The 27,507-nt window shown below is 39.2% G+C and overlaps 1 protein-coding gene across 3 annotated transcripts in view; it reads right to left on the bottom strand.

Moving 5' to 3' along the window:
* The window catches only part of GABRB2 (gamma-aminobutyric acid type A receptor subunit beta2), a 99,614-nt gene that overhangs the window by 44,015 nt on the left and 28,092 nt on the right, over nucleotides 1-27,507 (bottom strand). For all 3 annotated transcript variants that reach the window (XM_035107991.2, XM_035107992.2, XM_035107993.2), the window contains exons 4-5: nucleotides 21,951-22,171; nucleotides 8,362-8,444 (exon numbers count right to left, since the gene is read on the bottom strand). In XM_035107991.2, the coding sequence (XP_034963882.1) occupies nucleotides 8,362-8,444; nucleotides 21,951-22,171 (304 nt within the window). The remainder of the gene's footprint in view (nucleotides 1-8,361; nucleotides 8,445-21,950; nucleotides 22,172-27,507) is intronic.

Raw genomic sequence — 27,507 nt, 5'->3', positions numbered from 1 at the left:
ATGGTCAGGGGTCCCTTTACCTTTACCTTTACTGTACTTTTATTTAGATGTTTCTGATTACTCTGTAAGCCACCTTGAATCCTGGTTTAGGAAAAGGCAGGGATATTATACAATCATGGAATCCTAGAATTGGAAGGGACCCAAAGGTCACTTAGTCCAACCCCCTGCAATGCAGGAATCTCAGTTAAAGCAGCCATAACAGATGGCCATCCAACCTCTGCTTATAAACCTCCAAGGAAGGAGAGTCCACAACCTCTGCAAGGGAGACTGTTCTACTGTTGAACAGCTCTCACTGTCAGAAAGATTTTTCTGTATGTTTAGATGGAATTTCCTTTCTTGTAACTTGAAGCCATGTTAGAGCCCTTAAGATATTTGTAAGTGGCTATCACATCTCCTCTCATTCTCCTCTTTTCCAAGCTAAACATACCCAGCTTCTTCACTGCTCCCCATAAGTCTTGGTTTCCAGACCCTTGACCATCTTGGTTGCCCTCCTCTGCACACGTTCCGGCTTGTCAACATCCTTCTTAAATTGGGGTGCCCAGAATTGGACACAATATTCCAGGTGTGGTTCGACACTATTATTACTATTTAATAATAATAATAATAATAATAATAATAATAATAATAATAATAATTTATTATTTGTACCCCTAGCTGAGTCTCCCCAAGCAACTCTGGGCAGCTCCCAATCGAATGTTAAAACATTAAATATTAAAAACTTCCCTAAACAGGGCTGCCTTCAGATGTCTTTTAAAAATAGGATAGCTGCTTATTTCCTTGAACCTGATGGAAGGGTGTTCCACAGGGCGGGTGCCACTACTGAGATTATTATTCTATTCTATTCCAATATTATAATAATAATAATAATAATAATAATAATAATAATAATACAATATTATTATATTATATTATATTATATTATATTATATTATATTATATTATATTATATTATTAGTAGTAGTACTTTAGTACATATATGTAAACACAACATATATGCAGACAATGTTATGTAAGTCAGATATATATAAACCCCATTTAAATAACTCTTCGCAATTAATAAGAATCACAATATGCACGTGTTTTGTACTTTGTGATCTGAATCCTAGTACAAACTGCAGTTTGAGAAGCTACTTTCTGAACATGTTAAAATGCTCACATTGTATACAGTCCTTTCATGCCACTGGACCAAGCTAGAATGCACATCGGAGAAACCACAATTTTTTGAAGACATGCCCCTCCTTCTCTTACAGCCTCCCTCAGTATGGAAATGGCAAACATCCTTAGCAGAACCATGGTCCTTCCTCTATATGCATTCTGAGGTGGTGCAGTCTTATGACAGAAGAATTGCGACAACCACCACACGTTTGAAACACCCCTTATTTAAGCTTGTTCAATACCTTGGAAAGGATAGCCAAGGGGCTGCTTTTACTGAACAAGGATATCTATTTCTAGCAGAACAGGAAGTATTCTTCAACACAAGAAAAGCATTTTAAAAACATTTTTCTGCAGTCCCCTTGAGTGTGCAGAAAGCTGTAAAAAGAAGGGATCTGTCAAGAAAACCTTTAAATGAGATTGCATGTAATCTTATGTGTGGTATAAGAAAATGGGGGGATGGGACCTTAGCCTTTGATTCAAAATCTCTTTCATGTTCAGCTGCTAGAGGAAAAGGTACATCCCAGGGCAACTGCCACTCAGAGAAGTTATCTATGGTATGCACATTTGCTCTCTATGTGCCACAAATTAATTTTACTATTCTCAAATTCATCTTTTCAATGAAAGCTATTTGTTTTATTTGAAAATGTATCTCGTCAAAACTATTTAGTGCACTGTTTATTATCATCATTTCTGTGGTTATTATAAACTGTGAAACAAATTAGACTTTTTGTGTGCATATGTGGCCGTGCATTTGCTTCTTCCTTCACAATTGTGAGCAATCAATTCAGGAAGTTCCCATTTTGTCTAAACCGGGAAATTATGCTTGCCAGCATCAGAAAAAGTCAGGATATTGAACACAAGTTTGAAATTAGTTTTCAAATGTGGCATGTGAACATACAGAGTCTACTTTTAGCTATCCTGACCATCACCCATTGAAAGGCTTGCCCTTCATGTATTTGCCTAATTTTGTTTAAAAGGCCAGCACTAAAATCAGTGTACATATATTGTGTAAATATGTGCTTTTAATCGTTCTGAACATATAATCAGTTTCATTGTATAATTAAGGTCTAGCATTACGACAAAAATAGTTTCTATTTATTCGCTATCTATATGGTTGCTAATCTGATAAGTTTCTGCCATGCTTCCTCCTCCCCTAGTTATCTTGTTCCTAAATTAGCCACCCACCCTAAAAAAGCAAACAAACACTAGTTTAGCCTTTTCTCATAGTGAGATACTATCTGGATGATCAGGGGGTCTCTAGTTGGCCTTTTATGTAACTTCTCCAGTGCTGGGATAACCTTTTTTTAGATGAAGCAACTATAACTGTTTATATTAGCAATGAACAAACTCATAACATTAAGTGCAACTTTCTTATTCCTTTTAGTGAATTCTCCATTATGGTTCCTATCTCTCTTTTTTGTGGGGGGTGGATAGACCTCATCTGCTGACTTTAGGTTTTTTTTTAAACAAAAAATCTAGGTCACCTTTCAGCTATTGCTTGAATTTATTCTGTCCTCGTGCCTCTCCGCTTTGTGCTGTGCTCCATCTCATCTAGCTTTAAGTTTTCATATTTAGCTGCTTTCTCCAGCCCAGTTTGTTCCTTTCTTTCAGATTTCAGCTGCTGTTTTGACTTCCTTACTGAAATCCTGTCAACTGACCCCTTGGATTTTGGATTACTTTTCTGGTAAATAATTATGGGCTCCATCATGATTTGCCTTCCTTTAGAGCAGGGACAAAGAACTTGTAGCCCTCTCAGAGCAAACCATACTGGGGCTGGGAATCAGGGTGTGACTAAAATACATGACTATTTACATTTGTTGTGGGAGCAGATGTGCACCCCTGAAAAATACCCTACTGTACCAGGCGAGGAGATGACAAAACTCAAGACTATGCTGAATAACTTCTAAGGAATGACTAATACCAAGATAAACTAAACCTAAACCCCTGAAAAATAACCTAGCGTAACTGATTTTAAAGATTGTGTTGAGACCATTTTTAGTGTGCTGTGCACCCTAAAGTAAAGCATATAATTTATGGTAGAAAGCAAAAATGACCTAATCCCATGTTTCCAGAAGCTAAAAGTGCTTGAAAATGTTAGAACTGTAGTTGAATTTTGTTGTTGTTGTTATGCTGGTTTTTGTTGTTGCTAAAAATACATTGTTATAGCTTCCGAGAATGATCTGCCATTTTTTTAAAAAAACAAACAGCAACACACCCTTACACCTTATCCAGGCTACTTTGGGAGCAGAGTAACTTTGTGAGCAATAGAAGTTGACAGGAGCCAATGAAGCTGACAGGCTTATAACTGTGTATAAGCTGCATGGTGCATGATGTCTTATTCTTTCATGGCCACCTATGGTTTGATAATATATTTCTTTTTAAACGTGACAGAAAAAGAGGGAGAGAATAAAAATTCTACCACTAGTCCAGTTTCAGCAAATGCACAATACAGGTTTAGTCTGTAAAGTTGTGGGGCTGTGTCATGGAAGTTACTCCTACAAGGGTTAATGCCCTTTGAAATGGATGACAAGTCTGAAATGTAGAACTGCCACGGTCCAGAGCTGTCTGTGTGACACCATATCTTAGTACGAACTAGCAAGGTCACCAACAAGTGAAGGCTACTAGCTTGTGTCAGGGTAGTTTGGAAATTATGGAGAAAGAAAACCACACCATGTGAACACGCCCCTTGCAAAAAGAACTGCAGCACAATTTCCTCAATACGCTTTAAAAAGGGCACCCTGCTGTCTCCTTGCCAAGTCTTTACCACAGAGAGATTAAAGGATGCTGAAGATAAACAAATAATATCTGACCAATTTTCCTTGTGATATGCAGTTCCTACGTTTAAATGGTGGGAAGCATTTTTTTAAGAGAAAAACTTCACTTATCACAGCAGGTATTTCTTGACTGCAAACAATCGTCGTATTCCACAAAAGTAGCATGGGGGGGGGGGAATAAAAGAATCCTAGGAAATAGAGAACAAGCAAAAATAAGCAAACCATTTAAAACTTTGTGGTAATTCTGAACAATGCAGTAGTGATAACTCACCCAAAGGGGAATTAAAGTTGAGTATCACAATTCTGAAAATTCAAAATATTCCAGAAAAATCTTATTGGCCTTACAAGAAAACAGAAAGACACACACCAATGTGGGTAAGGGGCTTCTGAAAATATGTGTGTCCCTCATGAAGCAATAACATGGTGGCTGTAAAGAATTAATGGTGCTTTGATTAAGTACTATAATGGGGACAAGAGAAAGATGACTCTGAGACAGAACTCTTCATTAAATAGATCACAGCATTGTGACAAAAGGAAGAAGAAATTGACTGTTATCCTCAAAATCATCATCACACCACTGAAATCAATGGTATGAGTGGAACATGATTAGCTGAATGTTTCCAAAATCAGCTTAAATGATTTTCTGGTTGTATCTGTAAGCTACACACCATAGCTTTTACATATGGATGGTGTCATCTGAAAACCAGTATCCAGCAATTCCCGTGTTTCTTTGTTTTATTTATTTATACATTTAATGAGAGAAACCGGTGTTCTGTGAACTGCAGAAAAACATCTGTTTGCCTCTAGCACAGAGGCTCATTTGTTAACACACAGCTAATATTGGAACACAGGAAAAAAAATGTTGGTGGAAAGGGAAAAGTCTGAATTGAGGGATAATGTAGAAATAGATTTTGTCCACTTAATAAAATAAAAAAGGAGGGAAAGGAGGGAAATGCACTACAATTCTATTTTTCTGGGAGAACATGTCCCAAGGGCTCTGCAGACAGGACTGAGTTATATAATATTGAAAAGAAAAGTGGTGAAGGACATAGGGCAAGAGTGCAGAGAAGACTGGGAGCCTGAGGGCATGGGAACCAGGGATATTAAAACAACAACAACATTCATGTAAGCAGGCTTTCCCTCTTCCACTGTCCTCAACCTACTTATACCCCCTCCCAAAAAATTGTTCCTGTGATAGTACAGAGAGGGAAACTAAGATGGAGGAAGCAGTTGGTGTAAACTGGGTTCCCCTTATGTGAAATGAGGAAGAAAATGAAACCAATATATTTGGCAGGAACTGGTGCAAGGCTGCTGTGGAGGAAAGGAAGAAATGATGGATAAGGGCACCCAGGGACTAGGAAGATTGTAGGAGCCCAAGAATTTGCTCAGCAGCAGAACATGTTGGGGAGGGGAGGCGAGGGGAGTTGCCCTGCAGTTTGGGGATGGACAAGGTAGTGGCAAGGTTGAGGGAGCTCTGGGTTGGTGACAGCACCATCCAGCCGCATCCCAGGAAGTGTTATGTCACTGGGAGGCTGATTTGTTGTTCCCTAACGCGGGTGGTGCTGTGGTCTAAACCACAGAGCCTAGGGCTTGCCAATCAGAAGGTTGGTGGTTGAAATCCCCACAATGGGGCGAGTTCCCGTTGCTCAGTCCCTGCTCCTGCCAATCTAGCAGTTTGAAAGCACGTCAAAGTGCAAGTAGATAAATAGGTACCGCTCCGGCAGGAAGGTAAACAGCATTTCCGTGCACTGCTCTGGTTCGCCAGAAGCGGCTTAGTCATGCTGGTCACATGACCTGGAAACTGTACACTGGCTCCCTCGGCCAATAAAACGAGATGAGCGCCGCAACTCCAGAGTCGTTTGCAACTGAACCTAACGGTCAGGGGTCCCTTTAGCTTTTAACATCAGGATACATGAATCAACAAGAGGCAGGCTAAAGATCCTGGCTTGTTAGGAAGCAGTAAGCCATGCTCTGGGTTTGGATGTATTAGAGACATGCAGAATAAATGATGATGTGCAAATTTCATTTCTATATCTAAGCCAGGAATATGACGGATCTGAAAGTAAGGCCAAATGTGCATAAGCACTCTTGCTTTTCCTTAATTTAAACATTTTCCTATGCTGTGGATTCTGATTCCACCTTCAGATTCCCTTGTTTGTTCTAGTATGCCTATATCGTTATAAGCAACTGGCACCAATTTTTATAAACGGCTTGTTCTACACTTACCCAACCAATCCATTCATCCATATACCTACCCATACACTTCTTTCCAGGTGTAACCCTGGAATAAACTACATGAATAATATCCATCTATACTTTCTCTCTAATTGTAGAATTTACTTAATTTCTTTCTTCTGTATTGTAGTACCATTTTTGTACCTTCAAGTGCCGTTTCAGTTGTTTTTCATATATCCTAAATGTGCTTTGCCGAAAGCATTTTGGGGGCTGCCTTATGACCTAATTCACCTACACAGAAAATATTGCACTCCCTTTACACGCATATATTTAGTACCAAACTAAATGAAATGTAAGGCATTCCATCCTGCTGATACTATATAAAAAAGCACAAAGCTGGCAATATGTCTTATAAATTGTGCTAGTACTTTCTCAGACAGATATAAGTGGAAGGAAAATTTGCCTTCCCATAGTATTTTATGTTGCTGTTACTAATTCTGGGTCATTATTGCTGAACTGGAAACAACCGCAGAATATTGAGAAATCCAGGTCACAGGGAGTAATTCAACATCATGCTATTTTGATCGTTCCACCAGCACCAGCATTTCTGCTTACCAGATGGAACAAGCACCCTCTCCTTCTCCCTGCACACTGGTCTGGGGGAATCTTCTGATCCTCCAAAGTGAATTGGGGGAGGAGACCACAGGGAGAGGAGAGAAGAGGGAATTCTTTGGGTTGGCTTCTGGGCCACAGTTTCCACTAATATAATTCAATGGTTTGGTTTTTCTCTGTTTGCTAACAATGCACCATTGCTAGCTATATACCACACACACACATAATTAATCATACATGTATAATCAATAAGCAAAGGCAGCAATTATTAATTATCCTTAAATATTACAAGTAAAATACTAAAATATGCATTGGGTAGGTTAAACATCAAATTTTGGTTTCATGGCAAGATTCAGCATCATTTTGCCAATTAATAATAATAATAATAATGGAGGGACTCATCAATTCAGTGCCACACGGAACCATGACACCACAGCTCATTAACAAACCACGATGGAGTGCTTCGAATGCAGAAGGAAGGGTTGGAATTGAAGCAATAGTGGATGGGCATAAACTGTCAGCTTTGTATTAAGGCCTAAACAACACCCACCCACCCACCTACCTTTAAGGTCATCCAGCACTAGGGATGCTTGAATCTGTCAATTTCAGCATCTCGCAGTTTCTCATTTGTCCAATCAATAGGTGAGATATAAATGTATATTAGGAGAAAGTAGCATATAATGCTGATGAATTTTTATGATATATATATAAAACGTCATCAGCATTATATGCTATTTCCTCCTAATATACACATTTCTGTACTGTATGCAATTTCACCTTATACAAACATTTGCTTTTGTGATTTTCATTAATATATGTGTTCTTATGCCATTTTGTATGTACTGCATGGCTGCAGAATTGCACGACAAAATTTGGAGAAGTGTGAATTTTGAAGGGTGGCCGTGTTTCACTTTGCTTCTTGTTTCGAAAAGTGCAAATTACGCAAGATTACATTTAAATGCAAACTGAAATGGGATCCATCCCAGTTCCTCTCCAGCACCTTATCCTCCTGCATGAGCGCTTCAACAAACACACCTAATCAACTGAATATGTCAACTAACTTGCTGCACACAATATTTACTTATAAAGTTATCATTAATGTTTTATGTTCTTGCGCAGAAAATTCAGAATTTGCAATATAAACACGGGGGGGGGGAATCAAATATATGAATCAGTACAAAGAGGCAGGAAATAATAATGAAAGTAAATACACATGATAAAGCAATCACGTTTGCGCTGGGAAGCCTAATTACAGTGGTGCATACACCATCTACTTCAATGACCAGTCTAAACCCTTCATTTAAAAAACCTGAAGCAAATAGCAATCCTGTTCAGCAGCAGAAAAGGATAAAGAATTGATAGTAATCCTCATGCTCCTCGCATGAACTCCAAAAGACATTTGAGTGAGACTTTTAAAGCTGAAAATTGTCCATCAAACACACAAAGTAAGTTCCTCTAATCCTTGTGCCACAAATTACTAATCCATCTGGAGAGCTAAATTTGTTTTGTGTGTTTACAAGGATCTAAATGTCATCAGACACACAGACAACTAGGTTAGTAGCATGTGGGTGCAGGGGGAAACATTAAACGTCTGAATCAGTTTGAGTAAGTAGGATTTTCAAAAAGAAAAAGAAGAAGTACTTACAGCTCTCTATCTCCAGTGTGCAGTTTTGTTCATCCAGGGGGTATCTTCGTAGATCCATCATACATGCAGCTGTTGTTGTAATTCTAGGAAAAAAGCACATACAAAAGCTAGTTTTGTGGATTTTGTTCAGTCTACTTGAAATACAGGCAAGGTCCAAGAAAAGTCAAGAAAACAATCCACATTTGCAATAAAACAGTCTATATTTTAGCCTGATTTTAGAACAAGCTGAATGCCATTTATATTGCCTTATGAGGCATTAGTCTTTTTTAGTCATGATTTCACTTCCCGTAGTCATAAACCAGTGGTGGGTGGGCCATAGGCAAAAAGGTATGAAAAAGAAATAGGTTCCAAATGCATGCACACACCCTTCTATTCTTAATCCAGGTAAACAAAAGGCATCATCACAGTTAAATGACACATTCTAGCCTAGCAAAAGCACTTGGGGAGGGAATGCAGTATGGTAAGTCAGAGGTATGGTGTGGATGAGAAATATTCCCTGCTAAGTGCAGATCATTATAGAACATCACCAGAACTGGCCACCATCCCCCCAAAAAACGGTCACACAACATGTGGTTGTGTGAATCACTCTTTAGGCTTACGAATCTCAGATAAATTAAAAACCCAACAAGCAAGTTTTCTGGAACCAGTTCCTCTCATCTTGGGACAAAGAATGAGGGAGTACATTGAGACAGAGCTTTTGGTACAGCACCATCTCAGAAGAGCATGATGTCTCATGTATCCTGGAGTCTGCTGGAAAGAGGCAGAACTGTCCGTGACTAATATTTCTTGCTAGTTCTGCCAGGGAAAGGGAAAGGAATAGTGAGAGTGAGTAACTCTTCTGTGAAACCCATCATGAAGTTGTGTAGCCCTTCAGCGCTGAAACACCACAGCCAACCAAATCTATACAGAAATTACCTTTTGTAATGGCCTTTTTTCTCTCACAGAAGCCATGGCTCTACCACCTTTTATTTCTTTTCTTTTGCTTAATGACTACAGCTTTGGTCTGAGGTTTTGAATGTTAATAGAAAATTCTAATAATTGTATTTTTCTTCACAAACACAGCATTTCCTTACTCACATCTAATAGGGTGTCGGCATCCCACTTCCACACAAAAGAGTATATAAACTTAGGGCAAACATTCTGAGAACTTGTGCACAAAATATGTAGAGTAAGGTAAGTATTTAAAGTTCCTAGCTTCCTACCCACCACACCCAGCAGAAAACAGGTATGCAATGAGAGGGCAGATTTGAATTCCTCATTAGCAATTTTCAGTATAAAAATATTTTCTGCACCTGATTTCATACTTTTATTAAAACCCTTATCAGAAGTCTCCCATGTGCAATGACTAAGCTCTGGTGACTCTCGTGTCTGAAATAGTTACAAAAGCTGTGCACTTGTAGCTCTGCCCAGTGTTCACTTCTGCTTCTTGGAAGCATGCCTGCTTTGTGACAGTTGGAAAGGCTGGCAGCAGACCCAGTTATAATATATGGAAATCTGAGGACAAAAATGCCTTGCGATTAATTTCTCTCCTGCACGGAGAGATCAGCTTTGAAGAAAAATGGTTATGGCTTTTAGCAACAGTATTTTCTTCTTTTCTTTTAATTTGCTGCCTGTTGTAAAATTCAGGATAATTCTGTTTCCAGGTCCCTTGTGGAAAAAATAAAATAAATTCAAAGCTTCCCTTCTACTTGGGCATTAAGATGAAGTGGGGCATTTCAAGAAACCCTGAATTATAGTGACATAATCCCCACTCCCCAACATGTGAACTTTTCAACAGATTTGGGACTTTAAAGTACTTGGTCTAGCTTGTGGGGTAGAAAAAATACTGCCACAATCTGCTATTCTTCTGCTTTGCTTTGTTTTGCTTCTGGATTTTTTTCAATCGAGGTGAATGAAAGCGCTTGTGCCCATGGATGAAATAAAGCATAAAAGGGATGTTGATATGATGTTTCACACCATATCTCTTGGTTCATGGTTTGAGAAGGGAATTACAGTCTGCAAGTTCAGATGCTGACAGCAATCATCAGAATCTTATTGACCATGAGAATCATGTGATACCAGAAATCCAATATACTGTCCTTGCCTGCTCTATGAGCGCCCAAGTGGAGCAGGGCCTATGAGGCACAGTGAGGCGACCACCTCAGGCAGCAGAGCCCACTTGGGGCAACAGATCCAAATGTCAACTTTTCTTTCCCTTTGCCTTGTTCCTGACGTAGATCTTCCCTGATCCCTTCTTCCCTGGCAGGGAGGAGGGGCGTCATTTTGGAATCCGCCTCAGGTGCCAAAATGTCTTTGGCCAGCACTTATGTGGTGTATGTAATACAACATCATTGCACTCTACGTATAGAATCAAACTGGGGAGACCCAAGTTCAAATCTCTACTCAGCCATGATGTTCACTGGGTGAATTTGAGCTAGTCTGTTTATCTCAGCTTACACTATACAATAAGCAGAACCTAGGAAGGGCATTGCTTGTAGCTGACTGTGTCCACCTCTTAAGAACTGTAGGAACTGCAGTTCACCCCTCACACTGCTACGATTCCCAGCACCCTCAACAAACTACAGTTCACAGGATTCTTTGGGGGAAGCTGTGTGCTCTAAATATATGGTGTGTATGCAAACTTCTTCAACTTGTGTCTTGTTTTGTCAGCCTTCTGCATTTTTAATGCTCACATCCACTTTTACTATCTCTTTCTGCTAGATTGTATTGGCTTACATACAACTATTATCGACTTTAATCTCAAGGAAGTAATGGTTAGATGAAATCTTTTTATTCATCCATCAAATTAGATTATTGCTATTTTAAGCACCCTGCCAGCAAATGGTGCTCCTCAGTACAATTTGTTCATAGAATTTATTAAATAAGTTACTTAATTTTTTAAAATAAAAAACCCAGTATCAGAAAGTTTTAAATGTCCTATATATGCTGTAAGCCACCCAGAGTGGCTGGGGAAACCCAGTCAGATGGACGGGTATAAATAATAAACATTATTATTATTATTATTATTATTATTATTATTATTATTATTATTATGGTTGCTTCCAAACTTTCACGGCCCTCTTTTTTTTGTGTGTCTAAAGAAAAAAAATATTAAATTGAAACCAAAAGACATTTTGGCTAATGCAAAAATTGTATGCCATCTGCAGTATGTCCTGCTACATAAATACAGCACAAACCAGCATCTAAGTGGTCACTTCATCATCAGGTTTAAGCTTAAACTCTTCAACCTTTAAGCTAGACAGCTGCAGAATCACAATTTGCAGTCTATGTAGGAGGATTTCTGTGATTCTATGATTCTATAACTCACAGAATGCCACATTTGGCCATAACACAGAGGAAAGCTGAGAAACAGGCACATAATTGAGTTAAGATTACAGTATAGTCTATCGCTTGACTGATTTTAATAACAAATACAGCTATAGTTATGGGGTCATTAGATGTGTCTGGTGTAGGAGTTGATGGCCCTATGTCAAAAAAAGAAAAATGTAGCTAGGCTAGGAGATGGCTCATATGTTTAAAGAAATGGCTGAATAAATCTGAGTGATGTGCATGCTTCTTCTGGTACATAAAGAGCTATGTGAAATCAGGACTAACTGTTTGGGCCAGCTCATCTGCTATTAGTTACCTACCTATGTATCAAATTTATATGCGGCCCTCCTTCCCAAAGGAGCCCAGGGCAACAAACATATCTCTAATAAAAGCACAATGTGTGTGTCTACACACACACACACACACACACACACACACACACACACACACAGCCACATTTTAAAACTGTTTAGAAATCTAAAAAACAATGAAACACAATAAAAACATGTCTGAATAGGCCTGCCAAAAGATCTTTTCAGAAACCTAAAAGAATGTGATGCCTGCAGGAAGTTCCAAAATCACTGAACAACATTTGTAGAAGTGCTAGTTCTGCAGATTGAAGTCATAGAATCATAGAATCATAGAGTTGGAAGAAACCACAAGGGCCATCCAGTCCAACCCCCTGCCAAGCAGGAAACACCATCAAAGCATTCTTGACATATGGCTGTCAATCCTCTGCTTAAAGACCCCCAAAGAAGGAGACACCACCACATTCCTTGGCAGCAAATTCCACTGCCGAAGTGATCAAGTAGACTTAAAGTAAAAAATTCTACAGGAAAAAAACCTGTACAAATTGCATTTTATTGGTTCAAGATCTCATTAAACAGCTGCCACTACATCTCCCTTTAATATTCTTTTAAGTCTGTTTTGATAAGGATAGCACCTTGATGTGGATATCACTTAGTTTACATTCCCCTCCTTAAAGCATCACCACCATTAATTTAATAACATTCTAATTTTACTTTAATTTTCCCCCACTGTTCAATTCAGTACTGAAGTCCATAAAAAAAACTTCTAATGCTTTCAATTGGACTGGAAAGTGCCTCCTCCGTCTGCTATCCATTCCATAGTTCTTTCCATCTTCCTTACCGCTAGGACACTGCACATTGTCCCAGCAATCTTGTAGATGACAGATTTAGATTGTAGTGAAAATCAGATGAACAGATGAATCTTAGAGGAAATTAAATGAGGTAAAACAGGCAAGAAGTGAACAGATGATACAGATGAAATCTCTCACTCCGTTAGCAAATAAATATACAAAAATTGCAAACAGAACATTTAACATAACTAATGCAATTTTGTGGGGCGGAAACCCTTATTTTTTAAGGCAGAGAAAGAAAGATGGTCGAAAAAAATAATGGCATCTTTCTATCGTATTTGTTCATAGTAAAAATAATTGACGAGGAAAGTATTGGGGTCGTAGGGATTTGAACAATATTTGAACAATATTTATGAAAAAATATATATTTCTAAAAAAATTACAATGACTTATACATGTTGACGGGAATGTGCAATTCATTCTGGGACAGACCATCTAAAGGAGAGGCCATAAAATGGGCCACATTAGGAATAATACAAAGCCAATTGGATTTCTTAATTTTAAATAGTTTGGAGAGAAAAGGATGACAGAGGTGGAAAACTGCAGCAGCATCCTGGATACAGTTTCACATTCAAAACAATGTAGCTAATCCAGGGACATCTGCATCAAATCAAGAAGAGGGGCAAACCCTGTGAGAAATAATGCCTGACGGGTTGAGAATGGCAACAGAGATTCTAGGCTGCCAAATCTGAGCCTTGAAGAGCTGGAAAGCCCACAATTCTACTTGGACAGAAAGGGACATGAACACAGACTGGGAAAACAGATAGTGCCCACCTCAGCTCTTACCCAAATAAATTCTAACCCACAGTGCTATTTTCCTAGAAAAAGAGATGATGGACCTCACAATGATTGCCTACTTTGTTCTTTTATAATGGCAATGGTGTCTACCTGAGAGGTGCCAGAACTGAGTTCCAGTGAGTTCTGGTGAAAAAATGTCCTGCTTACCCAAATACTTGCCTCTTACCCAAAGGAATCCTAATGCCTCACTAAAATTATCAACATACACACATACAACTTGAATGGCTACAGGAAAGCACCGCCCTTTAGAGATTGCTCCAAAATGCTGCCACTGGAAGAGGTGGAACTGCGTGGTTCTTGAGTGACTTTTGTACATTAATTGATGTTTGCTGTACTGTGGTTTTTAAGAAAGCACTCCTATAAAATACAGTTTTGTAAACTGAATAAATGCAAGTTTAAAGTGGCAAGCTGAAGTTCCTATCTTTCGTTTTCTTACTTATGCATTGATAAAACTAACTCCAAGATCCAAATACAGAAATGGCTGCTTGCAATATACACGGGGATAGTATATTGAGACACTGGGGAGATAATGATACAATGAAAGAATCCAACAAAAAGATCCTTTTTAAAGGATAGAGCTTATCAAAAGAAGCCTACAGCGCTGACTAAATCCTCTATTTTATGAATTGACTTTGTGAGAGATTGTTCTGTGGCACTGGCTACATGATGTAAGGACTTTCTAAGCCGTGCTAATGTGGCTTCCCAACCTGGAGTGAATGGAGGCTTTAGCTCTTGTTTTTTAAAAAATGGTTATGTGTATGTAGTTAATCTCATTCCCACTTTATTTTATTTAAAAATAAAGTAAGGCTACATAGAACTATTCCTATTTTTCCATGCACACCATTAAGTGTAATTTTGTAATTCAATTATTTATATTTTAATGCTATCCCATTTTGAAATTGCAGAACAATCTGCTTCCAAGAAATCCAAACACCATATAACTGAATAGGAACATTTATAGCTTTTCAGCTGAGTGCACAGCTCATTGAAATTCTAACAATAAAACCCAAAAGGAAACCAAACACTCCACTCTTTTGAAACCTGGCCAGTTCTCCCACCTTCTTGCTTAACTAAAGAAATATGAATGCCTCTCTAAAATTAGAAACATACATACAATTATTTGCCTCTTAACGAAGATGTTTCCTCATACCCCACTCTATCCACAGTGTGCATCTTTCTCTTTTAGCAACCTTAACTTTCCATCCATCCTTCCCCCTTCTACCCTCTTAACTATTTGACTAGCTAATCCTACCAGGTGGCCATGTTTATAGAATTCCATTCCTCATCCAACTTTTTCAATCAAGCTCAAAATTTCCAAAAGATTCCCCCCCCATCCCCTAAGAAAAAGGCCATGTGCAAAATTTTCTCTGAGCCAGCCCATTATTTTTTTGTGGCAGCCACCATTTCCTTCTACATTGCCTCAGAAGAACACTTCATTCTGTCTAACATTTTTACACCTCAAACCGGGACCATGTGTCTTCTGGGACATACTCCCAGGTGAGTCATGTGACCCATACCCCTTGTTCTCACCCCCAAAAGTGTGTGTGTGTGGGGTGTTTGTGGGGAGACCTTGCACAGCTCTGATAAAAGCGCTTATTTGGTGCAAGAGCACAGCATGAGAGACGGCAGCACCCCAAATGGCCTCTGAGATCCTGTGTGTGGGAAAAATATGACATTTTTTCCCTGGGTTGCTTGGGAGGTATGTCACTTTGTGAAGGATGAGATTCATCACTGGAAGCCCTGCACAAAGGCTCCTGCTTGCAGACTGGAGCTTTCCCCCTTCTCCCTGCTTCCAAATTGGCTTGGGGGGGGGGGAGTTCAGGACAACTCCCAGACAAACAACGGGGAGGCAGGGGGAGGGGATCATTTTTTTCTAGCTAGCCCTGACAGAGCAATTGCCTGACTGCAATGTTAAGTTCATCCCTAGGTCTGGGAAACTGTGGAGAATACAAAACAGAGGCCAGGCGCCAACACCGAAGCCACTGCAGAAGCAGCTACAGAAAAGAAAAACTCGGGGAAGAATAATAAAGCTGTGCTACTGCCACTGCTCATGATGATTCCCAACCGTGTAAAACTGTTACAGAATTTCTCTTCCCCATGGAAAAATTCAGTCACATTGTCCTCCAATCTCTCAGTCGCAAATACAGGCCAGAACGTCGAGAAACCTTCTGCACAGTTTTACTGTCAACAAACTCCAAAGTGAGACATCACAGCAAAATGAAAGAACTGTCCAGAATAGAATAGAATAATAAAATATAATAAAATAAACCCAAAGACAGGAGCATGAGAGCTGCCAAGTCATGATACAGTGACAGGTATAGTCCCTGCATACACCTGGGGGGCAGAGCCCACAGAAAAGGCTGTTTATTTAAGTCTTTGAGCCACAAATCTTCTGCCACTAAGCTCATATAGTACTAAACCCTCAAGATCATGCCACAATCCAGAATACAAACTTATCTGCCAAGCAGATAATTCAAGTAAGCAAGGTACACTCAGGCTTTTAAGGGTCTGTAAAGCTGCAGCCCCTGCCCTACAACATATTTATTATTTTAGGGCTACTGCTGTTTTTATAGTTTTTATGGATCTGTGTTTTACATTAAAAGTTAATATTTATTATTGTCTTGAGTTTGTATTTAAGCTTGCATTTAAAAAATAATAATTACAAAGGAGGAGTAGGATTTTAAAAAGAAACATTCAAGGAATTAAGAATCTAGAAAACACTGACCTATTTGAGAGATACAAAACAGCAAGGCAATGCATTTACCCTTCCCAATCCTGTCTCTTATGCACACAGGCAGGGTTCATATATCTACTATAACATTAGTATTATTTATTGAATTTATATACCGCCCTATACCCATACAACCACATAATCTCTCTCTCTCTCTCTCTCTCTCTCTCTCTCTCTCTCTCTCTCTCTCTCTCCCCTACACCCCCAGCTTAAAAGTACTAACTATTTTCAGTTGTGCTTGTGAGCGTACACTGACTCCAGCAGGCAACACCTTCACTGCCCTTCCACTTGCTGATGCTTGCACAAGCTGCCCACTAAGGCTCTTCATCGCCTGCCCTTCCCTACCGGCTGCCTTTCTTTAGCCACCCTAATGCATGGAGATAATATACTTAAGCGTTTCACAAAGCTGTCCACAAAATACCTCGCCAAAGGCTCCTAAGTAAGCTTAGCAGTCATGGAATAAAAGGAGAGGTTATCTTGTGGAGCAGGAACTAGTTAAACAGCAGGATGCCGAGAGTAGGAATAAAAGGCAAATTCTGTGCTAGGGATCATTAGGAAAGGGACTGAAAGCAAAACTGCCAATGTCACAATGCCATTATACAAATCTGTGGTGCAACCACATTTTGGACTAGTGTGTACGGTTTTGGTCGCCCCCCCCCCCACACTTCAAAAAGGATATTGCTGAGTTGAAAAAGGTTCAGAAAAAGATCGAGGGGAAGGAGAAACTGCCCTTTGAAGAAACTTGGGGCTTTTTAATTCAGAGAAGAGGCGAGTCAAATGCAACAGGATAGAAGTGTACAAAATTTTGCATGGCATGGTGAAAGTGAAGAGAAGCATTTCTACCTCTCTCAGAGCACAGGAACACAAAGTGCTTGGTGTTTTTGGGTTTGTTTTCCCCCTCTCTTCCTTTGGTCTCAATAGGAGGGGGAACAAGTACTCAAACCTAAGGGGTGGTGTACTTAACCCCCCTCATCCAGGGGTCCATTGGGGCAACCGGATCAAAAGCCTCCCTCAATCTACTCCATTGCACCCTCTCTTCTTCCCCCTGCTGTGCAGAAATGCTAAAGAGTGTTCTCCTTCATGGAGAGCACGTGCTGCGGTTGGGGCTGGCAAAACACCCTCCTCTTGCTGTGAGGGCGGGATCGTTTGGATGGCCACAACTGGGATTGGAGAATTTAGGTTGCTGGGCAGATTTTCATGTTGCCAATTTAGATGGACAGCCTACTGGGTATATATTCTGGGCCTGCAGAGCGAAGGGGGCTTTTATTTGCTGAGAGCTCCGGATCACCCGCCCACCCACCCTTTAGTTAGGCAGTTGTGCTTGACCTTGCTATGCCTCTCATGGGGTCACCTGCTTTGAGGCAGGGGCCTGGTAGGAATTTTTTCCATTTGGCTGATTGGCTGGTGCCACTTGGTTTTCGCCTACTGCGTAGCAATTCGTCACAACTTGTAAGGTTGCTGGCGGTTAGGCATTGGTTAAATAAATTGGTTGGTGGAGTGGTCAGGATTGGTTGTGCTTGACCCTCCAGTGGTTGCTGTAGGGGAAATGGTTGGCTGTGCCTGACCCTACAATGCTGCTGCTGCTGCTGCTGCTGCAGGGAATTCCATTAAAGGAATCCAGGGGCTTGCCATGCTTTTGTCCGTACCCCTACAAGGGGCTAGGGCCACAGAAGAGCCCCTGGGAGCAGCTGGCGGGCGGAAGTCAGTCGTAACCAATGCCTAAGCAACCACTCACATTTTGTATTTAAATAAAGTTGTGGCCAAAATTATGCCAAAAACCAAAACTTAAATTTCTGTGTGAAGTGTGAATTTATTGGGGGGTGTTTTGGGGACCTCTACATGCAAATCAGATTTTCCATAGCTCATAGGAGAAGAATGAGTGTTCATATATTTGCAGTACAATCCCACACGTCTACTCAGAAGTTAGACTGGCTGAGTTCAATGGGGCTGAGACCCAACACAGTACGTACAGGATTGCAACCTTATTCTTTCAAGGTATAGGAAGGCCACAACCTTGAGTGCTAGAAGGCTATGCCTATTACAAGCCCTGAGAACATAAATTGTTTTGCAAACAACAGTTTCTAGTGGCCAGTGCCACAATCAGGCAATTCTGGCATCTAGGATCTATTCTGTTATAATGCTTTTTTTTTTTAAGTGGATGTAGTTCTTTTCCTTCTGGTTTGATTTTTTGACATCTCCCTCTGGCCCTGTAGCATATTTCCCATCTGTTCATACAGATGGCACATTCCAGCAAAGTCAAAGAAACTGGTGTCCCAACATTCCAATATATTATGCTATACTTGTATGGGCATGTTGCAAAATACTGGGGAAAGGAAGCCATTTCAACTTCCTCAGGAAAATGAAAGAATAAATACAAATACAGAAAATTGATCCTCCCAGTTGGCCTTTTGTAACTAACATTAGAACAACAGGACTATCTTGCAAAGGGCCTTCAATTGGTTAGCCTTAAAGCAAAGTGTAAAAAAAGCCTTTTGTGACTTTCATCCATATTGGGAGTCTTCAGACTGCCTCTAAGCTTCAGTTAAACTCCCTGCCAAGGAGAAATCTGCAAGAAGACTTCTCCAGGTTTTGTCTCTTTGTAGACAGAGCTGGTATAGTTGGGCAAATAATTAAAAACACAAGCTGATCTTCCCATTCCAGGCTTGGCACAATCGTAAATATATAATGTGGTCTTTGAGCTTTTAAAATAAAAGGACGTTGGTAGCAGAAGCTTACACAAGGACTTCTGCCAGCCCAAATGGGTTCCCCCCTCGCCCCCCATTGCAATTGACTTATGGGTGTTGTGAGAAGCCCCATAACAGCACAAGGGGGGGAGGAAAGAAAAGTGGGATTGTTGTACCCAGCAAGCTGAAAAACTTCTGCTTTACAGAATAATTGCTATAGCAGTATGTTGAATTCCTCCCAGTATAAATAATAAGAACGGAATTCTAAGCTTGCTTTCTTAGCTGTCAGACCTGCTGTGTTTAATGGGACTTGGAATGCTTCAGACAGGTGTTTCTTGTAGGATGGATGCATGACTTTTTTCTTTTTCTTTTTTTTGTGGTATTCACACAACATTGTTGGTACAAAAATGTCAGCCCGTATTCCACCCCCACACTTACACTTCATAAGAAATAAATTAAGTAAGTTTTTAAACACGAGTCCTGTGGCTAACAACACATTTGCATTATTAAGCCCCCATATGGAAGTACCCTACTTCTCAAGCAACTGTGTTTGCAATTGGAGCCTAAGTGTTATTAGTTTCTCCCAAATATGGAATCCTACCAGGTTGCAATCTAGTTTTAAAGTTGAGTTTCAGGAGACACTAATCGTCACATAAAGTAGCAATCAGTTCTCTAATGTTCTTACATAAAATTAGTCATCCCTCCTCCTTGATCACACATATTTGCCTCCTGCTGCCTTTAAAAAGGTGGGTTAGAAAACAGATTCCTGGTTTTCTTCTTCTTCTTTAATCTCTGTAAGGCAAGCCATAGAATGCCCACAGAAGCTCAGTTTCCAAAAACCCACTAGAACTTCATGGTTGTCAAGTGCTGAATCATCATTTAAAACATGCCATAACATCATGGTAGCAAGAATAAGCTTGCTCTTCTGAAACAGTTCACACCACGGAGAAGTGATCATCTTTCTTTCTTTCTTTTCTCCAAGGGGACAAGTTTTTAGGCAGTGAAGTTTGAGAGTTTAAAATTAGGGTATTTTATGACAGATCTAAGCATTCTGCAGCAAACAACAGTCTGGGAATCCAGGCTGTTGCTTCTCTGCAGTAAAGGATTTTTAGGGGATAAGCAGCATCTGGGTGGAAATGCCAAGCTGTTTCCCATCTTTTCTATGACCCCCTCAATGCCACGTTGTTCCCAGTCAGGGTTCTGAAATGGAAAATAGCAGGTGAGGGGAGGGCTAAGCATTCTACTTCTTGCCATGTCTCCTCTACTAATCTCTATTCCCCACTCCTAACCTGCTTTACAATAGAAAAGAAATAGACATTTGGAGGCAGCCCTGTTTAGGGAAGCTTTTAATGTTTAATAGATTATTTTATTTTAATGTTTTGTTGGAAGCCGCCCAGAGTGGCTGGGGAAACCCAGCCAGATGGGCGGGGTATAAATAATAAATTAAATTTAAAAAATTACCGGTAATTAAAAGCAAAAACTGAGATCTTAGGGCTGATCCTGACTTTTGTTGTTTAGTGGGTCCATTCTTGTTCACCTTTAATTTCCTAGAACCATCTCCAGAAACCTGTGTTTCTTTGTCCACTCTTGGGTAGTGCTTAACCTGATTTTTCTGAGTGTATCTGTCTTGCTCCACCCCCTGTGCATGTCAGGAGTGGACTCAGAGGGGCTCTTCCTAGGAGGAGTGGTTGAAGGTGTTCTAGGCTTTCATGACTCCCTGCTAGCTAGCTCCTCCTCCCATGTTGTTAAGAGGAGTTCTTAGGGGCACTGTGGGCTTCTGAGTTATTGGTCCTTCCTCTTCCCTCTCCCTTCTCTGAAGACACTGGGTCCTTTTACTTTTTAGAGGACCAGTTTTGTGATTATGCAGAGATGTGATAAAATGAGGACAGGGGTAGGAGCTGATTATTTTTTGACAGGGTCATTTGGCAAATGAGGGGGGAATGCAGGCAATAATAACTGGAAGCATGCAGTTCAACCGTTGGGAACTCTAATAAAAAACTGGCAGGGGAGGGGTGCATGGAGTGAAAGGGAGGAGAGGAGACTGACTCACCTCTAGATACAGGAGAAGCAAAGTATAGATGGGCCCTTAGACTTTAAAAACAACACTTGACAGCTCTGAAATATTCTACCACAATTGTAATTGTGATGCCCTGCCAGCGTCATCATCTTTATACTGATGGAAGCTCAGTTGCTACAAATATACTTTATTTTGATGTGGATATAAGCTGTTTGGAAAACTCACTTGCAACGCAAGGTCAAAAATTAAAAGATGATAAGGTGGTGTCTCATGTACAATGTAGATGTCAAAATGAATTCTTACCCTTTGAATGTTTACAATATACTAGTGCAGGAAAACTAGTATTTCAGAAATATGCTGCAGCAGTGCAGCTAAAGTCAAGAAGGTAAGCAGAGCATTTTTTTCAAAGGTTAAGCATGTATCTTTCATACACACATGTAATCAAGCACATATAGAAAAATGTTTTCGGGGGGGGGGACTCTGCTGTGCTTAAAGTAGCTGACTTTTTCACAAAGGCTAACAGTATATCATGCACTTCTTACAGTCTAGTGTTTCCTTATTAAAAGCTACACAGCTAAGCCTGCTTATCAAGGAATATGTCTGATGGAATTCAGTAAAACTAACTTTCAAGTAAACATGCACAACACTGGGCTGTTCTATCACATATCAACTCTACCAAAGTTGCATCCCAGAAACCTCCCCTTTCTTCTTTCTTTGTTGCATGTGTTTGTATAAAGCTCAGTATCTCTTAAAGTCTCTTAAAATACTTAAGACGGGTGGGCAAGTCCAAAACCACCTGGAACTGAAACTATGGAAGGCTGGAAAATAAAGGAAAAAACAAATCTTAGCTTTAGATATTAAATGATGGCATTTTAAATATTTGATGCTGACCTGAGACCATAGAGAACTGTCCCATCAGGATGTAATCGAATCATTCTGTTCTTCACAGTGACACCATGTACAAATGACTTCTTATCATTCAGGAAGTAGGTATCGGGAACCCAAAGCTGATCTGCTACTCTATTGTCCAGTGTAAGATTTAAAGGTATTACATTATACGAAAGCCTCTTATCCCTCCATGCTTGCTGAAAGTACATTGTCAAGGTATAGTCCTGAAATGATAGAAGAGAGAGGGGAAAATAGGTTGAAAACGGTTTTACCATTTCTTGTGTTACCTGAGATATGCAAAGCAAATCAGGGGTTCTTTCTGCATAACCACCAACATACAGCGAAAAGCTAAAACATCCATGTCTGAAGCACACCTGCCTCCTAAAATAAGAGGTGTACAATGTTTTGAGTTATAGGACTCACCAATGAGTAGCATGATAAAGTCTTCTCTTAATTATTCTACCTTCTCACATTACAGGCAAACATCTGTCAAGTGGCTATCCAATAAGTATCATTTGCTCATTAAAAGATGCTGCATTTAGTATGATCTGCATTACTTGATTAAAATGTGAAAATGTTAGCTTTGGAAATGTACTTTCAGTTCTCTTTTCCCAGATGTCAGTGATAAAATTCCTTTATTTACATAAGCAACTGAAATACTAGTGATCAACTGAGGCATTGTATCATGAAAGCATCTATCCAGCAGTCAGACAAAGGTATTGTGCCCAAGAAAGACTATTTAATAGTTTTCAATAAATTATAAAATAACAGGTTTGTGATGCACCATGTATTTCCTAACACAACTACTTAAGATTCAGTTGGTCAGACAAAACCAAAAACCTGGGCAAATTGTCACGTTCATCTACTGTAGGTCTCATATAGACAGTATAGAACTGCACTGTCAGCCTGAAGAAACTACTAATCTGTGATCTTTGAATGAAGAGCAGTTATAAATTATTATTATTAACAATAACAATAATAGTGTCCTGCTGAAATGAGGTACCTGTAGGGAAGATCTTTCCTGAACTTCTTGGCAGTGTACAAGAACTGCTTGTCAAAGTACTCACGAAGACATACAGTATTGTACAATAGCTGGTACAGGTAACTTCCCCTTCCTGTTCCCCTCTTTCAATTGAAGTTGAAATAATTTTATTCATTCAGACACATAACACCAAGGCAATCCAATTATTCTGGTTGGGGGTGGGCAGGAACAGTTTAGCTTCAGGTTTCATGGTCATTCCCAAACTCCTAACTGAATATATTTCAATGCTCCAGTACAGCATATCTGAGGCCACATGTTATTCTTTGCAGTTCTTCGAAACGTGTATGCAGGACATAATTTCAACCTATGACTGCATGCAGTGATTTACTGCAAATATTTATACCTGTAAACAATCCAAGCACCAAAGCATTCAACTGGCCCTCAGAAATTTAATATCTGAAGTGCAATGTTTGCAGAGTGAACAAACACACTTTTTATATTCTATTATCAGAGACCACTAAAAAAAATTTCACCAGAGTTTCCTTTTGTCACTGGCAGAGGTAAAAAAGGAAGTTGGAAGGAGATGAAGAAGGTGAGATCTCCCTTAGGAATGAATTTGCCGCATAGACTCTTCAGCTTCCCTTTAGCCCAGAGCAGAAGACTCAGGCGTATCCCCATTCATTTCCTTGTGCTCAACTCAAAGGCATATGCAGCTTCAATTGAGTAAATTTCAATAAATCAACACTGCATCTCAGTCTCTCTCTCTGTGTATATATGTGTATTTTTTTTTAAAAAAAACCCCACACACCACTATTTGACTTAGCAATCATTCTCACCTCTTTATCATAAATTACTGTAATTTTTCTTTAGATTGCAGATAAATAGTTGATCAATCCTTCACTAGAAAGTCCAAAATGCACAAACACTGTCCACTGATCTTACAAATTTTCCCTTTAGATAATAAATGGATGATTTTCTGCCATTGATGAGACAACTTCTATAGCGATTTCTACCATTTAAGAGAGTTACACTGCCATCAGTTGTTACATCCCTTCTCTTTCAGGACTGCAAAATACAATTCCAGCTGCTTCTTAATTAACATACCATGTTTTAAAATATGCAAAGCATGATTCTGAAGTGCCATTGCCTACCATGTAGTTATACAAATATCATCAGTTATTAAGAATAATGCTCAAACTATCTGTGAATGAAGTCTGCAGAAGGTAGCACTCCAGAGAAAAAGAGTAGAAAGTATCAAGAATGGAAACACCACATTGATAATCCTAGACACAAACACACCCCATTGATTGTTTACAAACCTTGTACCTTTAGCAGAGAAAGCAAAACCAAAACCCTTCGTAGCTAAATGTAAGAAACTTGAACTCTCTAATTGGGGGGGGGGGAGAGGCTGGATTCTCTTGGCATACTAACATGTATCTAGCCTTTTGTGTAGATTTGGGCACATATTTCAAATAGTAAATTCCATGTTATATAACATTTAACAGCATAAAATGAGGTTGCTTTTTTAAAAAAATGAAATTTTAATCACAGACACTGTTCCGTTTAAACAATGAAGATATTTATCACTTACTCTTAGTAAATTCACGTTTGCACCAGAAATGCCCTTAATTCAAACAGGAATACTCAGTAAGCTATGTGCTACACAGTACTGATTTAGCCTGCTGCAAGTTTTGGCATGCAAGAAACAATTTCATCTTGCCGATATCCCTAAATTCTTATATGAAATAAACTGAAATATGAAGTCAACAGATTTATAGTCAACCTAGACAAAAGGCTGATTATGGCAACAGATCACTGAAAGAGAAGGAAAATAATGACTGCTGCTACCCACTCACTCTTAACAGGATTACTATTCTAAACCACATTTTATTTTATTTATTGCAATAATTTGTATACGGCTTAACACTTCAGTTTCTAAACAGAGCACAACAGAGATACTGCATAAAATTAATTAATTTAATTTAAATAACCATTATATAGAATACTGATGGGGACATGTCTCCTCAACATCTTATGTATCTTCGGAGACACTCATCATTCCTCCTAACAATGCAAAAATGAGTTACTCAACTGAGAGTTCTTTCACCCAGTTTCAGCACGTCAAAACAGCACAGTCTGGGGAAATGTTGGCAGCAGTTCACCTCAGAACTGCTATTTCCTCTCACAAATGACTTGTCTTGTAATTATAGATAAAGGGTGACAGCCTTTAGTTATTCATCGGCACACAAAAGCATTCTAAACATGTGCAGAGACACTCTCTTTATTATTTAACATGTTTGGCAAGCTCTGGTGCAAATGAGGCACTGGCTAAGGAATAAAGCAGCAATTTAAAATGTCTGGCAGCTGAAGCAATGGCCCAACAATGCATAAAAACCAATTTGGCAGCAACAAGCCACAAGTGTACTTAACGCAGATAAATGAACATCTAAACTGTACACCAGAGAAGGTCTGCTCTGCGATGTGAGAGCATTGCATAAGTGACTTTGCAGACTCCTCGGGAAACTTGGCACAGGCCAATATTTAAAAAGAATGATAGATTGCTAAGTTACTCTCAGATGTGTCTTTGCCAAGCAAAGGAGGCAAGCTGACCTAATTATTATGTATCAGTTATAATATTGTGCCAAGATCATTTCGGGTAACATTTCAACAGACACATCACGGAGGTGTTCAGTTACTTCAGTGAGCTCAAACACCTTTCAAAAATAAAAAGGAAATACTGTATATAGAGGAGTCGATATAAAGGAAAATAAGGCACTTCCTTAAATTCCTTTGGTCATAGCTGTTCTTTACCAAACCCTCTCAAAGCTGTAAACTGCAATCTTAAAAATATTTACTTGGAACTAATCCTACTAAAAAAATCTGTACAACTTATTTCTGCATGAACACAGGTAAGGCTTGTGCTTTTTCTTAGGATTTTTAGCATATGTTTCTATGGAAGCTGAGCCACGTTAAAAGTTGAAAGGATAAGTTGTATCTTTCCAGGGTGTTGTGCCTTTACTCAGTACAGGGTTGAGATATTCGTTCATGAGTTTGCAGCAGTGGTGTCTAACATGTCCCTCATATCCCTTATATCCCCCATCCTGATTTTTTACATTTATATTTTATATTCATGTTTATTTTTAGTGGCATTTTCTGCAGCGTTTTTTAGACTCTCCCCTCCCTTTTTATTTTTGTTAATTAGCACAATTTATTTATATACTGCTTTCCGTCCAAAAACACCTGGCTTGGGCCTTCCATGTTACTCTCCAAATTTATCTTCCTTCCTCGTTACTCCATTTCCCTACCAGTCTCATGGACCCAATAATTGCAGGCCACTCAATGCTGGGAGACCAAACGGTGCAATGGGTTTTGTGGAAGCATTGGCTCTGTGGAAGCAGAATATTTTTTTAAAAAAATATAAAATTATAAAGCTTAAGACCCATAGGGCAGATAGGCACTTAGGCTCCAATCCAAGTACACTTAGTGGGACTTAATCCTGAAAAGATACAAATGCTTGGACTCCTAATTGTATCAATAAAGGTGAAAATATATAGATTCTGCGTCAATATATTGTATCAATATATATTGATATATATTGTATCAATTGTATCAATAAAGGTGAAAATATATAGATTCTGCATCGGTAACAAGCAGTAAAAAGTTACAACAGAAGAGTACTTCTATTTTTATACGCAGTGATTTATGATTTAGTTTGACTGTAAAACTTGGTGCTTTAGAATATGTATAATACAAATGCAAAAGAAAAGTAACAATACCAAACTAAATGTAGGTTGTTGAAAACAGTACACAATGTGTTCTTCTGGAGTTAGAGCTTATAATAAGAACAAATTCATCTTCATCATTATGTGCTGCTAAACATCAACATCAATCAAGAGACAATTCCATAAGGAGGCACATGCGTTCTCTCTCACACACCTGCATCTCCTTCTGCTAAAGGCAGGGCTCTGAACACTGCTAACAAGCATGCTAGTATTTATGAAAAGAAAAAGAAGAAAAGCTGTAAATTGGAAGTAAGAAAAAGGCACTTACATGCCTTTTCTCAAAAAATTTATTTCGCTCCATAAAGCTCATACCATTTTTTAAAAAATATTATCTTTCTGATATTGTCTCATCCCACAAAATGAACAGCTATGTTTGTGAAGATCAAGAGAGAGGATCCTATTCAAAATCTACTAAGTATGGGGAAATGAAAAGGTATTCACTCGGAAAGAATATTTAACTCTGTACCAGGTAAAGCTCCCTCAGGAGTAGGTGCCACAACACAAATATCCGATCTAGGGTCTCCACCCTCATCTCCAACAAGAGGAAAGAGTCAGATGAAGAAGACCCTCTGATAATATTATACTATGTGGGAAGGTTCATTCAGAAAAAGGTGGTCCCTTAGGTATCCTGGTCCCAAACCATCTAAAGGACTACAGTAAAAATTAAGAAGAACATTTTAAATTTTGCTCAGAAGCAGACCAGGATCCAGTGCAGTTGCTTTAAAACTGGTGGAATATGTTACAAATTATTGGTCATGGTCAGCAATCTAGTTGATACATTTTGAACTACCGTGTT

Source organism: Zootoca vivipara, chromosome 2 (assembly GCF_963506605.1).
Source record: "Zootoca vivipara chromosome 2, rZooViv1.1, whole genome shotgun sequence".
Taxonomy (NCBI): domain Eukaryota; kingdom Metazoa; phylum Chordata; class Lepidosauria; order Squamata; family Lacertidae; genus Zootoca; species Zootoca vivipara.
This window is presented reverse-complemented; position numbering and strand designations above follow the sequence as displayed.